The sequence below is a fragment of the Osmerus eperlanus genome, chromosome 9 (assembly GCF_963692335.1).
Source record: "Osmerus eperlanus chromosome 9, fOsmEpe2.1, whole genome shotgun sequence".
NCBI classification, from domain to species: domain Eukaryota; kingdom Metazoa; phylum Chordata; class Actinopteri; order Osmeriformes; family Osmeridae; genus Osmerus; species Osmerus eperlanus.
Genome location: NC_085026.1, coordinates 3,011,234 through 3,024,708, shown reverse-complemented (window position 1 = coordinate 3,024,708; position 13,475 = coordinate 3,011,234). Strand labels below are relative to the sequence as shown.

The 13,475-nt window shown below is 45.6% G+C and overlaps 1 protein-coding gene and 1 non-coding gene across 5 annotated transcripts in view; one reads left to right on the top strand and one right to left on the bottom strand.

The window, feature by feature from the left end:
- syne1b (spectrin repeat containing, nuclear envelope 1b) overlaps nucleotides 1-13,475 on the bottom strand; it is a 91,626-nt gene that overhangs the window by 77,690 nt on the left and 461 nt on the right. For 3 of the 4 annotated variants that reach the window (XM_062469360.1, XM_062469361.1, XM_062469362.1), the window contains exons 1-6: nucleotides 3,878-3,975; nucleotides 3,332-3,364; nucleotides 2,668-2,775; nucleotides 2,009-2,146; nucleotides 1,104-1,268; nucleotides 796-908 (exon numbers count right to left, since the gene is read on the bottom strand). In XM_062469360.1, the coding sequence (XP_062325344.1) occupies nucleotides 796-908; nucleotides 1,104-1,268; nucleotides 2,009-2,146; nucleotides 2,668-2,775; nucleotides 3,332-3,364; nucleotides 3,878-3,952 (632 nt within the window). In that variant the 5' untranslated portion in view covers nucleotides 3,953-3,975. Of the gene's footprint in view, nucleotides 1-795; nucleotides 909-1,103; nucleotides 1,269-2,008; nucleotides 2,147-2,667; nucleotides 2,776-3,331; nucleotides 3,365-3,877; nucleotides 3,988-4,793; nucleotides 4,991-5,339; nucleotides 5,519-5,678; nucleotides 5,772-6,899; nucleotides 6,984-7,198; nucleotides 7,295-12,061; nucleotides 12,124-13,475 lie in introns of those variants that run through there. The other variant, XM_062469363.1, reaches the window with a different exon arrangement.
- trnal-uaa (transfer RNA leucine (anticodon UAA)) lies at nucleotides 66-146 on the top strand. The gene is given in 2 exon segments: nucleotides 66-102; nucleotides 109-146. It is a non-coding gene; the product is annotated as a tRNA-Leu (tRNA).

Sequence of the window (13,475 nt, the reverse complement as noted above, 5' to 3'; positions counted from 1 at the left end):
CGCAGATTAGTTGTCATGTTAGTTCTCTTGAAGGCCGGTTCATTTTTAAGGTTGACCAGTAGTTTACCAGGATGGCCGAGTGGTTAAGGCGTTGGACTTAAGCTTAAGATCCAAAGTCCTTGTGGGTTCGAACCCCACTCTTGGTAACACAACACTGTTCTTCATTTGAGGGCACCAAACACTTATCTGAACACTACTTCTCATAGTATTTGTGGAATTCATAGTTTTATGATGTATTTGAGAGTTGTTTCACTCTCTTGTAAACACAGGGTGTTCCTTGGCACTAACCTCTATAATACTGTTAGAATATAGTCTATTAACTGCTGCTTTTAGTATATGCACCTCTGTATGTCGCTGTAAATTAAAAGCATCTGCTAAATTAATCTAAAAGAAATTGTGTAATGGTGAGCGGACCAGCAGCAGAGAAACCGACGTTCAAGTAGAGGTGGTCAATATGTGGAATACTGTTGAAAACGGCACTGTTATATAATGTAATGCTTGATTATCTGTCTGAAAAAAAGAAGCAAGTCTACTGTGTACACCTCGGAACCATCAACCAGTAGTGTAGACACCTACACTAGGGGGGCCTCATCTGCATGTCCCCCTGTCAGATATCTGATTGGTTACAACAAAAAATCAAGGAAGTGTTTTTTTGGTTTTTGTTTTATATGGGACCCCTAAAAATTGTAATTCTGGCTACGCTACTGCCGTCAACTACTGAATTTGATCTCTGATTGGTCCTTTTGTGTGTCCGGAGCGGACCCCAGTGTGTCCGGAGCGGACCCCAGGACTGACCGTTCAGCCATGTCCTGAAGCTGCTCTGGGGGCACAGGGACCCCGTTCACCGATCTGTCTCTGTGAATCTGCAGGAACGTCTGCCTGTGAGACTCCAAGTTCTTCAGCACCTCCTGCAACACAGGACAAGCACGCTCATCAGCACAGCCAATAAAAGTATGAAAAGTTTACCGTGTTGGTGAGCTTGACATAGAAACTCCCACAGCTACTGTAGGCTACTGTACTGTAGCAGTGATCAACCAAAGAAACTCAGTCCCAGGGTTTATGCTCAACATTTTGTGTTTGTGTTTGCGTGATGTTCAGTGCACCTTATGCTGCTCCAGCTTTCTGTGAATCCCATTGGCGGTCTCCTCGTGAGCCTGCTGGATGGGAATCTCCTCCCTCAGGGCGATCTCGGCGCGGTGCAGCCAGGCTCCGATCACTCCCAGAGGGCCCGGCAGAGACTTGTCCAGATGAATGTGCCAGTCCAGCAGCTGTAAAAGCAGTCTTCATTAAAGCCTCGCCCAATCAAGACCGGGCTGCGCCACGGCATGGAGCACACTGGCCTGAATGCTGGCATGTGCTCTCAAGCTGTCCTCTTCCATTCACAGTGCCCTGCCTCTCCACTGACTAGGGCTCAGCAGAGCTGTCTGACCGGAGAACAAGCCCTCTCTGTTCCCCTCTCTCCTCCCCTCCTGATGAACTGATGACTCAAAGCCCTGCGCTCCACTGAGCACTTTACAGCGGCCAACACAAATTGTCTGGTCTGGTAGAAATTGAAGTCTGGTCCAATAATGAGACTGCTATTCTGGGGACACGTGTTTATGCACTGATTAAACTGTCAACACTATGATGAACTTGAATACAATGTATTTTAGATTATATTTTATACAAGCAATGGTCAAGAGAAAAATGTCTATCAAGATGGAGAATCCTTTCCTTTAATCCTTCTGAAAGGATAGAGGTGGATGAGGTTAGGATGATAGTGGATGAGGTTTGGATGATGCCAGGTGAGATTAGTATCATAGTGGACGAGGTTAGGATGTTGGTGGGTGAGATCCGTATCATAGTGGACGAGGTTAGGATGTTGGTGGGTGAGATCCATATCATAGTGGACGAGGTTAGCATGACGCTGGGTGAGATCCGTATCATTAGTGGACGAGGTTAGGATGGTGGTGGACGAGGTTGTCTTGCTGAGCCTGGTGATTGCAGAGGTGAGAGCAGCCCCACTCACCCTGACAGACAGGCGGTCCCAGGCCTGCTTGACCAGGGCCTGGTCCACAGACAGCTTGGCGTCCCTCAGCACAGGCTCCAGCAGGGGCTCTGTCTGCTTCCTCTTGATCTCATACTGTACACGGAAGCTCTTGAAGGCCTGGACGCAATGGAACAAAGTAGCATTTAAGTATTAGCATAGCATTTGCATTAGCAAAAGGAGGTTCCACATTTAGAACGAGAGGAGATTGTGGGGGAGGATTGTTTATGTTGATGGTAATAGGAAAGGACTAGCATAATAATATGCTGTATGTTTGTAAGCTACATTATATTACTGGCCTGGACTTTCCCCCCAAAATTATAATTTGAAAACAATCAAATTAAATTTTAAACATTGCACCGTGCTTGGTAGCTGAGATGTTTAAATTTTCACTGCGTCTGTAAAATGCCGGTCTTTACTGTAAAAAATATTTTCTGACACTTACCACCAAATTAAAGTTAGAACTATGTACTTCTGATGCTTGATTTTCTGCGCTTTCTAAATGCATTCTTGGTATGTTTCTTTAGATAAGGCTTCTGCTAAACGAATACAAGTACAAAGTAAATGACTCATTGAACCTAGCGTTGTGAAGCCTAAGAAAGCACGATGCTAAAGCGTCAGTGCAGCGTTGTCCTCTTCACCTGGTACTTGTCCGTGAGGTTGCCCTCCGCCCCCTGGGCCCGCAGCACGTCTCTCTCCAGCTGATCCAGGAAGACCTTCAGCTCCCTCAGCACTTTCCTCTCCTCCCTCTGTCAACACGGATGTACGCAACACACAACTCAACTCCTCGGTCAACCACCACACGTTCAAAGCTATCCTGAGGTACGACAACTCAACATCTACACCAAACGTTGTTCCAGTACCAATGAAAGTCGTTAAAATAGAGTAATTGAAAAAGACTTGTACTTTGAAAAGGAGGGAATAAGACAGTTGCACTTTAGATCCAGGTGCTTGTAATAAGCAGTAGTTTGTAGGTAATAAGGCCCTTATAAGATGCTTTAAACATTAATTTGCGTTACTAAGACAACATAAGTGTTAGGTTAGGGTGAGTGTTATCCTAAGATGGGAAAATGTTAGTTAATAGGTAATAGGTCCCTTATTAGATGCTTATCAACATCAATATGTGTTCATAAGACTTACTGACTTACTAAGGCCTTATTACCAATTAACGATTTCTTACTACCAGCACCCGGATGTGAAGTGTTGCCAAAAAGGCTTTTTGAGTCAGGGGAACCCTGGGGGAAAGAGGAAATCAGGGCATTGAGAGTCATCAAATCATGTAGCTCATGATTCAGAGACACATACCTCAAGCATCAGCTCTATATCTTGCGGACCATACTGTCCAGGAGGAAAGCGGCACACAGAGAGATGCAAACACAGCACAAACAAGCGTTAGAGGAAAACTAAGAGACAGAAATAGAGAGAGCAAAAAGGATGAAGAGGAGGATGAAGGTGAGGATGAACGGGCAGGCAAATGGCTGGCACGCCACCATGGAACAAACTCTTACCTGTAGGACTGGGATAGAGAGGGCAAAAGTTGGAATGGAGCCAAGAAGCAGCTTAATATGCATAAGAGAGACGGTAGAGATGGCGAGAGTTTAGAGTGAGATGGCAGCGCTGGGGGTGAAGATGATGATTCATGAGTTCATGCAATGGTTAAGCTTTTTTTATATATAATGAAAGCTTTACTTGGTGCACGATGAGAGATAATTCACCGACACAGCAAGCACACTAAAATCACCAGCACAATTATGTAAAGCACTGAGGAAACATGTAGGGGACAATTTCACAATGATACCATCTAGTAAAACAAAGCAGCGCTGAGACGAAGGGGGGGTGGGGGGGGGTTACCTCGTCCTGCTGTCCATCTGTCTCTGACTGATGAGGGTTGGGGTAGTGCTTGAGGAACTGAGCAACGTACGTCATGATGGATTTTTCGTCGGGTTTATCAACGTCCACATCTGAGACCAGCGTGAAGAAAGAGGAAGAGGTGTGTGGTTAGCAATGGTAAATAATTATACCTATTTGGTATTTGACAAGAATAACCAACCCTATATTCCCTTATAACCAACATGAGACAGTACTTAAAATATTTTTCACCTTGAAGCGAGTTAACCATATTTCCTCTGCCACAATGCAGGCAAATGATTCCTGTCTGCTCTCATCTTTATCCCTGACCTGATCTCTCAGAAATGAAGGTCACGCTCAAAAAGTTGAGCTCATTCTGTTCGTCTGACATCATCACTCGTCCCTTACCGACGCCTCCCTCGTGCAGGAGCAGACGAGGACTCAGCTCATCCCAGACGGATCCACAGACAGGAACCCAGAAACAAGGACCCACACTCAGTGTACCCATGCTCAAAGGTATTTCTCCAGTACCCCAAAACAGTATACATAAGACTACACTCACTCTGTAAGACTTCAACGGTATATCAGGTTGTTGCACTTTTGGGGCTTAATTTAATTTAATCTAGCATCACTGGAACAGCACAGTTCAGACAGGGAGGGGGTAGAATATAGAGGGTCCAGAGGGCAGAGGGTAGAGATTGCAGGATTACAGGGTACAGTGTAGAGGGTAGAGGATAGGGTAGACGGTGGAATATAGAGGGTACAATATACAAGGTAGAGGGTAGAATATAGAGGGGTACAGGGAAGAATATAGAAGGTAGAGGGTAGAGAATGGAGGGTAGAAGATGGGGTAAAGGGATGCAGGGTAGAACAGAGGGTAGGAGATGGGGCAGAGGAATGCAGGGTAGAACAGAGGCACCTTCAGGGTCGAGCAGGCGTGGGATGCCCAGCTCGTTCTCGGCCAGGGAGAAGGCCTGCTCCAGGTTGTCTCTGTTGCTCCTCCTCCGCACCACCTCCATGTCCACCAGGTCCGGCCGGATGGCGTGGACCACCGAGTGGAAAGCCACCCCGCTGCGCCAGCTGGGACCAAAGTCCTTTACCTCGATACCGTGGCGCCTGGGACAGGACACACGGCAGACATTAGCCTCTGCTGAGGATGGAGACACTCTAAGAAGCAGGATTCAAACTCGCATGTAGAACTGTAGGTTCACAAATTACGTTTCTTTCTTTCACACAATTCATATTGATATTGTATTGTATTCATTTGTATTCATATGGTTTTGTATTCATTTAGCAGAACATTTTACCCAAAGAATCATATAGGGTGGGGATTTGAACCTGCAACCCCATGGTCTGCAGTTAGTTGCTCTACCGCTGCTCTACCTAGCGCCAGTTAGCACAGCTGTACAGTAGAAAGCCCTGATCTCCATGCAACATAGCCTTGAGCAAGCTCCATGCTACATACTTGGCAGCTGTGCACTGGACCCATCTGAGCAGGGCTCTCTTGGCGTTGCCCTGGAACTTGGTGACCACCTTCCTCTTCATGGGAGGGCTTCCTGTCTCAGAGCTGGCCATGCTGTCCACTGAGGAGGAGCTGCCGGTCAGGGCCTGGAGCGCTGGCAAGTTACTGGTCAACTCCTCAATCTGGAACGCACACGTTCAACGCAGAATACATTTATTTTCTTAAAATGTTTTAATTATACATTAAATTATAAAATGTTATTATGAAAAAGAAAAACTCAAGGCCATTAATGTATGGCAAATACATAAAATATGTATTAAAAGATTATGTTTTTTAAGTTACCTGGAAGTAAAGAATAATGGTCCATATCAGGCCAAGAACGATGGATGGTCTCCCATCAGCTATGTCTGTGGCGTGGATGTTGACTAGTTTGATCTGTTTCGAAACGCAAATCGCAAATCACTACTTAACAGGGAAATTAATTCAATAAAATTTCAATTTCAACACCAGTTATCATGTTGTAAAGTGACATATCCTTGTGATTTGAAACAAATAACAGCACTGCTTTCACGAATATTCAAGCATTTCTCTCACAGCCATCAAAGTCAGCTCTTTGATGCAGTTAAGTAGAGCGCAGTTAGTAAAGTGGAAGCCAGTGAGGCAGAAACAGCAAAGCCTAATGTAGAGCGAAATAAAAGAAAGATGCGTTCAATTTGATGATCAACAGTAGCAGTCCACTCTATGGACTTCAACGGAGATCATGTTTCATTTCCAGATGATTAAAGTTCATTATTCAAGCAAAACTCAAGCACAGCAGGATATAGCAGAGTTTCTCAAAATGCACAGAAATGCACTGCAATAGAAAATAGAACAAAATATGTTATGACACTGCATTCGGATGCAGGAGGAAAACAACAGCTGGATTGATGCATTGTTCTGGATAGTTTCAGCCAGTCCGTGCATGAAGGTGTGAACACAACGTGTTCCACTGCAGCCACTGACCGGGGATCCACGGTACACTGACTGAGGGTGGAGGCATGGGGAGAGAGGTCACAACACTGTGAGATCCAGGCCTCAGACCGCCACTGACACACCATCAACAGCCCGGCACAAGCTCTCACACAGAGTTTGAATTGTGTCAGAGGACTTGGGGGGTTCGCAAGGTGAAGAGTCGGTGGGGGAACATTAAAAGCACAGGACCCGTCAGGTCCAAACGTATCTTTTCTGCGGGGGGTCCCCTCACTCTAATGAACCCAGCCAGCTCGACTCAACGAGGACACTGTTCTCACTGGGCCTAGCATTGATAAAGTAGAGAGCCTGCCATTTCTGCACATCTACATTCCTGTACATATTGCATGGACACAGGTCTTCCTTGTACCAGACCCACTGAAACAGTTCCTGTTGCAACCTTCAATACACAGTCAAGTATTTTTTTTTATCTGGATAGAGTGATATAGTGTTTTCAAGTTGTATTACTTCAACTTAAACATGAAACCGTCACCATAGTTACACCTGGCCCTAGACTCCAGACAATATCCAGCCGTGTGGCTGAGAACAGCTTACCCTCCTGCCTTCAAGGAACTTGAGAGCTGTGCCGATGTTGGACACCCAGTGGATCCTCTTCAGCTGGCGTCCCTGTTCACTTGGCTGAGGGGGGACGGGGGACAGGACGGGGGGACATAGGTAAGTCAGGCACAGACAAAGCACACAGACTGAGGAAACAGCCCTACATTACCGTACACTAAAACTACTGAGAGGGAAGTTTGACGTCCCTTCAACCTGGTGAATACAACACTGTCCTAATGATGAGAGGGAATGAACCATCATGAGGCCTGGGAGCAGGAGAATCCAACTGTACTCACTAGCCTCTGGCCCGACAGCACCTCCAGCAGAGCCAGGAGCTTCACCCCATCTTTGATGTCCTCGAAAAGGTCGTTGACCTCTAGGGGCGGCTTATGCTGGAGAAGAGAGTATTTGTTAAAGCATTAGGCACGTAGATTAAGAAGTATTAGGATAAAGTCAACGGTTTCCCCATTCTTCTCACTGGAAATGTCTTATATTACAAATACAATTGACGTATCGAATCAACCATATTTTAATCCTTGGAGCCTTTTCTGCGGAGGAGAATATGAGCAGGGCTTGTTAGCAGCAGCCTGCAGTGCAGAGACACAGACGACAAGATGGTGCCTTCTCCCCGGCGGTGGCTGGTAGCCCACTCCTGAGGTGAGTTTCCCTCAGAGAAACATTAGAGCACTGCTCTCTTTAACCCTGACAAGGCACTGTGCCGCTTAGCCTGACGAACACATGACACATGATCAAGTCTGTCTGGCTAATTTCTTTGCTCTGTGTGGGAAGTCTCCATTTGGCACAGTAAGCAGGTCATTTCACAATTTGTCACATAGCATGTCGGCATGATGCAGTTGGCTGACTAAGTTGAGCACAACAGGACGTGTGAAAGAGCATGTTTCTGCAACAACAAATAGCCTATCCTATCAATAACCTAACAGCTAACAACTCTACACATTATTATAAAAATATAGCCACTGGACTGGTTTCATTAGCCATGTCTTGTATGAATCAACATTAACTGCACAACTCCAACAATCAAACACCTTCCTAGAATAAAATGACAGATAAGTACTTTCAGGCTAGCCCTCATCTCAGTGGGCCAACACTAACACATGACTGGAGAAGTGCTCGGTCATATGAGAGGAAATGGAGACAATGGCAGCTGGTCAGTTGAGGTTAAATTCAAAAGTAGAGAGTGAGCACTTTCCAATAATAAAACCTTCTCACTGCAGTCCGAGGGGAATACAGTTGTTCCACTCGCGAGTATTTAAAATTATTCTGAAATGGCTTTTGTTGATCTGGTCCATTTGACCTAGTGATATTTCAATAAGGAGTGATTTACTTATGAAAATAAACTAATAGATTTATATTAGGTCAGATAAAGAAATGGAGGGGTAGTTAGAGAACAAACTATACCCCCTGCAGTAGCTTTGGAACAAAGGTGGCTCAAAGCTGAGGGCCTTCTCATGACTTGTCTAATTCAGTCACATTGGTATGCACAGGGAGAGATAGAGAAGAAGAAAGACAGAGCAATAGGGGGGGGGGGGGTTGAGAGAAAGAGACCAAAATTGAAAGAAAAGGAGAAAAAGAAAGCAAGAGGGACAGAAAAGAAAGCGAGAGAGAAATAAATAAAGAGAGAGAGAAAGAAAGCCAGAAAGTGTGTGGAAAGCATAAATAATGATGAACAGTCCAACGCACTGTGTGTTTGTGGCCACATTACTCAGATTCTTCCAAAGTTGGAGAATCCAGGCTTTGAAGCACCGTGGGCCCAATCCGGCCGAACAAAAGACTGCTCTCCAACAAGCCTCTGTGGTGGATTCTATATCTAAACCCTGTACAGCTCACATTAGTCACCCTTCCTGACTATCAGCACAATATGCTGTGTCACCTAGACCATCTGAGCCAGCAAAGCCCGCCTCCCTCAGAGACAGCATGACATCACGTAGTCTTGAGATCAATCAAGAATCCAGTACAAATCAGTGGAATCCTTTATTTAAGACAGTTAGTACAATGCAAATTATTCATGTTTTGTATCTTTTCTCCCTTATTTCTGAATCAGGGTCTGAGTGTTGCTCATCTTTGTTTAGTGGAGACTCTGTGTTGAGTGTTGTGTAATGTGTAGAGAACATGGTTGGGGGAACAGATCTCTGCCTGCAGGGGAGTTCTCTCTTGTAAGCTCCATCTGCACCGTGCTGCACTCTCACTGCCAACCCGGTCCAGGTAGACACACACACAACATTTCTGTGCACACACAGCCACAAACACACTCACATACACGCACACAACCACACACACAGCCACAAACAGCCACACACACAGCCACACACACACACACACAGGTACACACACAGCCACACGTACACACACACACTCATGCATGCAGACACATACACTCAGGTAGCTACAAACACACAGGCATACAGACATACACACACACACACACACACACATACAGGCATGAAAACACACAGGCTCACAGACAAAGACTCAGGCACATATGTGCACATATACACCCACACTCTGGCACACATACACCCTACCATTGTAACACATGCACATTTACACCCACTGCACCCACACACACGCAACCCTTAAAAAAGGTCCTTGTAGAGCGACCATGACAACACCATGACAGGGACCTTATTTATACAGTCATCTTCCAACTGCCTTGGAAAAATTGCACAGCAAAACAGCTTTTGTAGAAACCTGGCAACACAGATGGCACTAGCATGGATCCACTGTTGCTCTGACACCCCTCTCCTCTTTCTGTGCTTAAGTGTCGTAACAACAAAGGTGAGGGTTGGAACGAGGACATGAGTACCTCCAGCTCATGTCTGAGAGCTTCAGCCAAAGCCAGATAATAGAAACAGAAGGGCAACATGTTCAAATATAAGCCTTTCTGAACTTAGTACGGTTATAGAAAAATAAGGATAGTATGTTAACAGCCTTTCTGAACTTTATACGGTTATAGAAACACAAGGATAGTATGTTAAAAGCCTTTCTGAACCTAGTACGGTTATAAAAACAAAAGGGTCGTATGTTTACTGTAAATAAAGGCCTGACTCTCACTGCCAACCCGGTCCAGGTAGACACACACACAACATTTCTGTGCACACACAGCCACAAACACACTCACATACACGCACACAACCACACACACAGCCACAAACAGCCACACACACAGCCACACACACACACACACAGGTACACACACAGCCACACGTACACACACACACTCATGCATGCAGACACATACACTCAGGTAGCTACAAACACACAGGCATACAGACATACACACACACACACACACACACATACAGGCATGAAAACACACAGGCTCACAGACAAAGACTCAGGCACATATGTGCACATATACACCCACACTCTGGCACACATACACCCTACCATTGTAACACATGCACATTTACACCCACTGCACCCACACACACGCAACCCTTAAAAAAGGTCCTTGTAGAGCGACCATGACAACACCATGACAGGGACCTTATTTATACAGTCATCTTCCAACTGCCTTGGAAAAATTGCACAGCAAAACAGCTTTTGTAGAAACCTGGCAACACAGATGGCACTAGCATGGATCCACTGTTGCTCTGACACCCCTCTCCTCTTTCTGTGCTTAAGTGTCGTAACAACAAAGGTGAGGGTTGGAACGAGGACATGAGTACCTCCAGCTCATGTCTGAGAGCTTCAGCCAAAGCCAGATAATAGAAACAGAAGGGCAACATGTTCAAATATAAGCCTTTCTGAACTTAGTACGGTTATAGAAAAATAAGGATAGTATGTTAACAGCCTTTCTGAACTTTATACGGTTATAGAAACACAAGGATAGTATGTTAAAAGCCTTTCTGAACCTAGTACGGTTATAAAAACAAAAGGGTCGTATGTTTACTGTAAATAAAGGCCTGACTCTCACTGCCAACCCGGTCCAGGTAGACACACACACAACATTTCTGTGCACACACAGCCACAAACACACTCACATACACGCACACAACCACACACACAGCCACAAACAGCCACACACACAGCCACACACACACACACACAGGTACACACACAGCCACACGTACACACACACACTCATGCATGCAGACACATACACTCAGGTAGCTACAAACACACAGGCATACAGACATACACACACACACACACACACACATACAGGCATGAAAACACACAGGCTCACAGACAAAGACTCAGGCACATATGTGCACATATACACCCACACTCTGGCACACATACACCCTACCATTGTAACACATGCACATTTACACCCACTGCACCCACACACACGCAACCCTTAAAAAAGGTCCTTGTAGAGCGACCATGACAACACCATGACAGGGACCTTATTTATACAGTCATCTTCCAACTGCCTTGGAAAAATTGCACAGCAAAACAGCTTTTGTAGAAACCTGGCAACACAGATGGCACTAGCATGGATCCACTGTTGCTCTGACACCCCTCTCCTCTTTCTGTGCTTAAGTGTCGTAACAACAAAGGTGAGGGTTGGAACGAGGACATGAGTACCTCCAGCTCATGTCTGAGAGCTTCAGCCAAAGCCAGATAATAGAAACAGAAGGGCAACATGTTCAAATATAAGCCTTTCTGAACTTAGTACGGTTATAGAAAAATAAGGATAGTATGTTAACAGCCTTTCTGAACTTTATACGGTTATAGAAACACAAGGATAGTATGTTAAAAGCCTTTCTGAACCTAGTACGGTTATAAAAACAAAAGGGTCGTATGTTTACTGTAAATAAAGGCCTGACTGAACCACCAAGACCAAACGCCAAGACAACCTTCCTGTTGTCTTTTTAAGCTTGATGAGGTCATGAGGGCTAAAATGCCACTGCCCAATCACGACCTGAGACACCATGGGAACAATAAGCACTTACTGTAACAGTAGTACATATACATTACTAGTAAACAGGAGCGCATGATAGCACTGATGGTCATTATATTATCAATTCTAAACGATTGCAGTCAGTTATAGATGTCATATCCATGGTGATTACCTAGTGATTGCATTATTATCTTTATCACATTCTGTATTATCTCCAACTCTGAGGACAGTGAAGTACCATGCTTGTGTGTACTCGTGCAAATGCAGGATGAAAACCCCAGCCTCTTACCTTCGCCAAGTGGGAATTGATCCATTTAGTGAAGGTTCTCTTCTGCACTGCCTCTTGCTCATCTGAAAACAAGAGACACAACAACATGTCAATACCTGATGGATGTCACACCCCCTAGCTGTTCACCACAGCTCACAACGGCCCCCTCTCCAGTTTCCCCTCTCATTTTTTTCTATTCGTCTGGCCTGTGAGTAAGAATACTACAGCTACAAAGCATCTTATCCCTCCTTCTAGGACCCTTTCCCTCCTCCTAAGGCCCTATCTCTCCTCCTATGACCCTTTCCCTCCTCCTGGGGCCCTATCTCTCCTCCTAGGACCCTTTCCCTCCTCCTAGGGCCCTATCTCTCCTCCTAGGGTCCTATTCTTCCTCCGAGGACCCTACCCCTCCTCCTAGGGCCCTATCTCTCCTCCTACGATCCTATACCTCCTCCTAGGACCCTATCCCTCCTCCTAGGGCCCTATCTCTCCTCCTAGGACCCTTTCCCTCCTCCTAGGGCCCTATCTCTCCTCCTAGGGCCCTATCTCTCCTCCTAGGGCCCTATCTCAAACAGGAACTCAAAAAGAGTTTGAATCCATCTTGAATAGTGGCATATTGTCAACATGCAGAGTATGCAATTGTATTGTCGCTGATTAGGAGGAGAACTACAAAGTTCTGCAAACCAGTGGAATTTAATCAAGGCGTACATGAGAATATTACATCATTGTGGAGGTACCTGACAAGCACAAGAGCGAGAACTGACACATCTTCCTTTTCTAACACTGAAATACCAATGGTTAACATCAGTGATACCACCATGCCCCTCCACTGTAGACAGTGATAGATGCTTATGAGAAGTCCTCAGGAAATGAGGTCATAGCGGATTAGAGCATGAGCAGAGGAGATTTCAGCTCTCAGATCTTGCAGACTCTGTGTAGCCCAGTAATGACATGCGTGATCCTGTCACCCCACCCCCGTAGTTTGGACAATGCATGGGGACTCATGCATAATGCATGTCTGCTTTCCGTATGTGTGGGACAACAAAAATCGGATTCCCTGCTTCGGTTGATCATCTGTGGCACCTGCAAAGTGTGACGTGAGTGTTTAAGCCGGTATAGGGTCAATCTGCAAACAGTCAGTAGCCATCTTTAAACATCCGCACTAAGAAAACGTTGCGTGGTCACATGCTGGGGGGAGAGAGAGAGCACACTAACACTATACACAGTAAGCAAACACACCACAGTGACCCAAAGGCAAATGCCTTTCTGAGGAAGCCTGACTGCATAGACAGGGATGCCCAGTGAAGCATAGCACACAGAGCGTCCCTCTGCATCTGCTTCACCTAGATACGGACAGAAGAGTCCCTGTAGGAGGCTGCCTGCTCGGTTTCCTACGATCCACACAGGGACACAGGGAGAGATCTGGACAATGATGCCC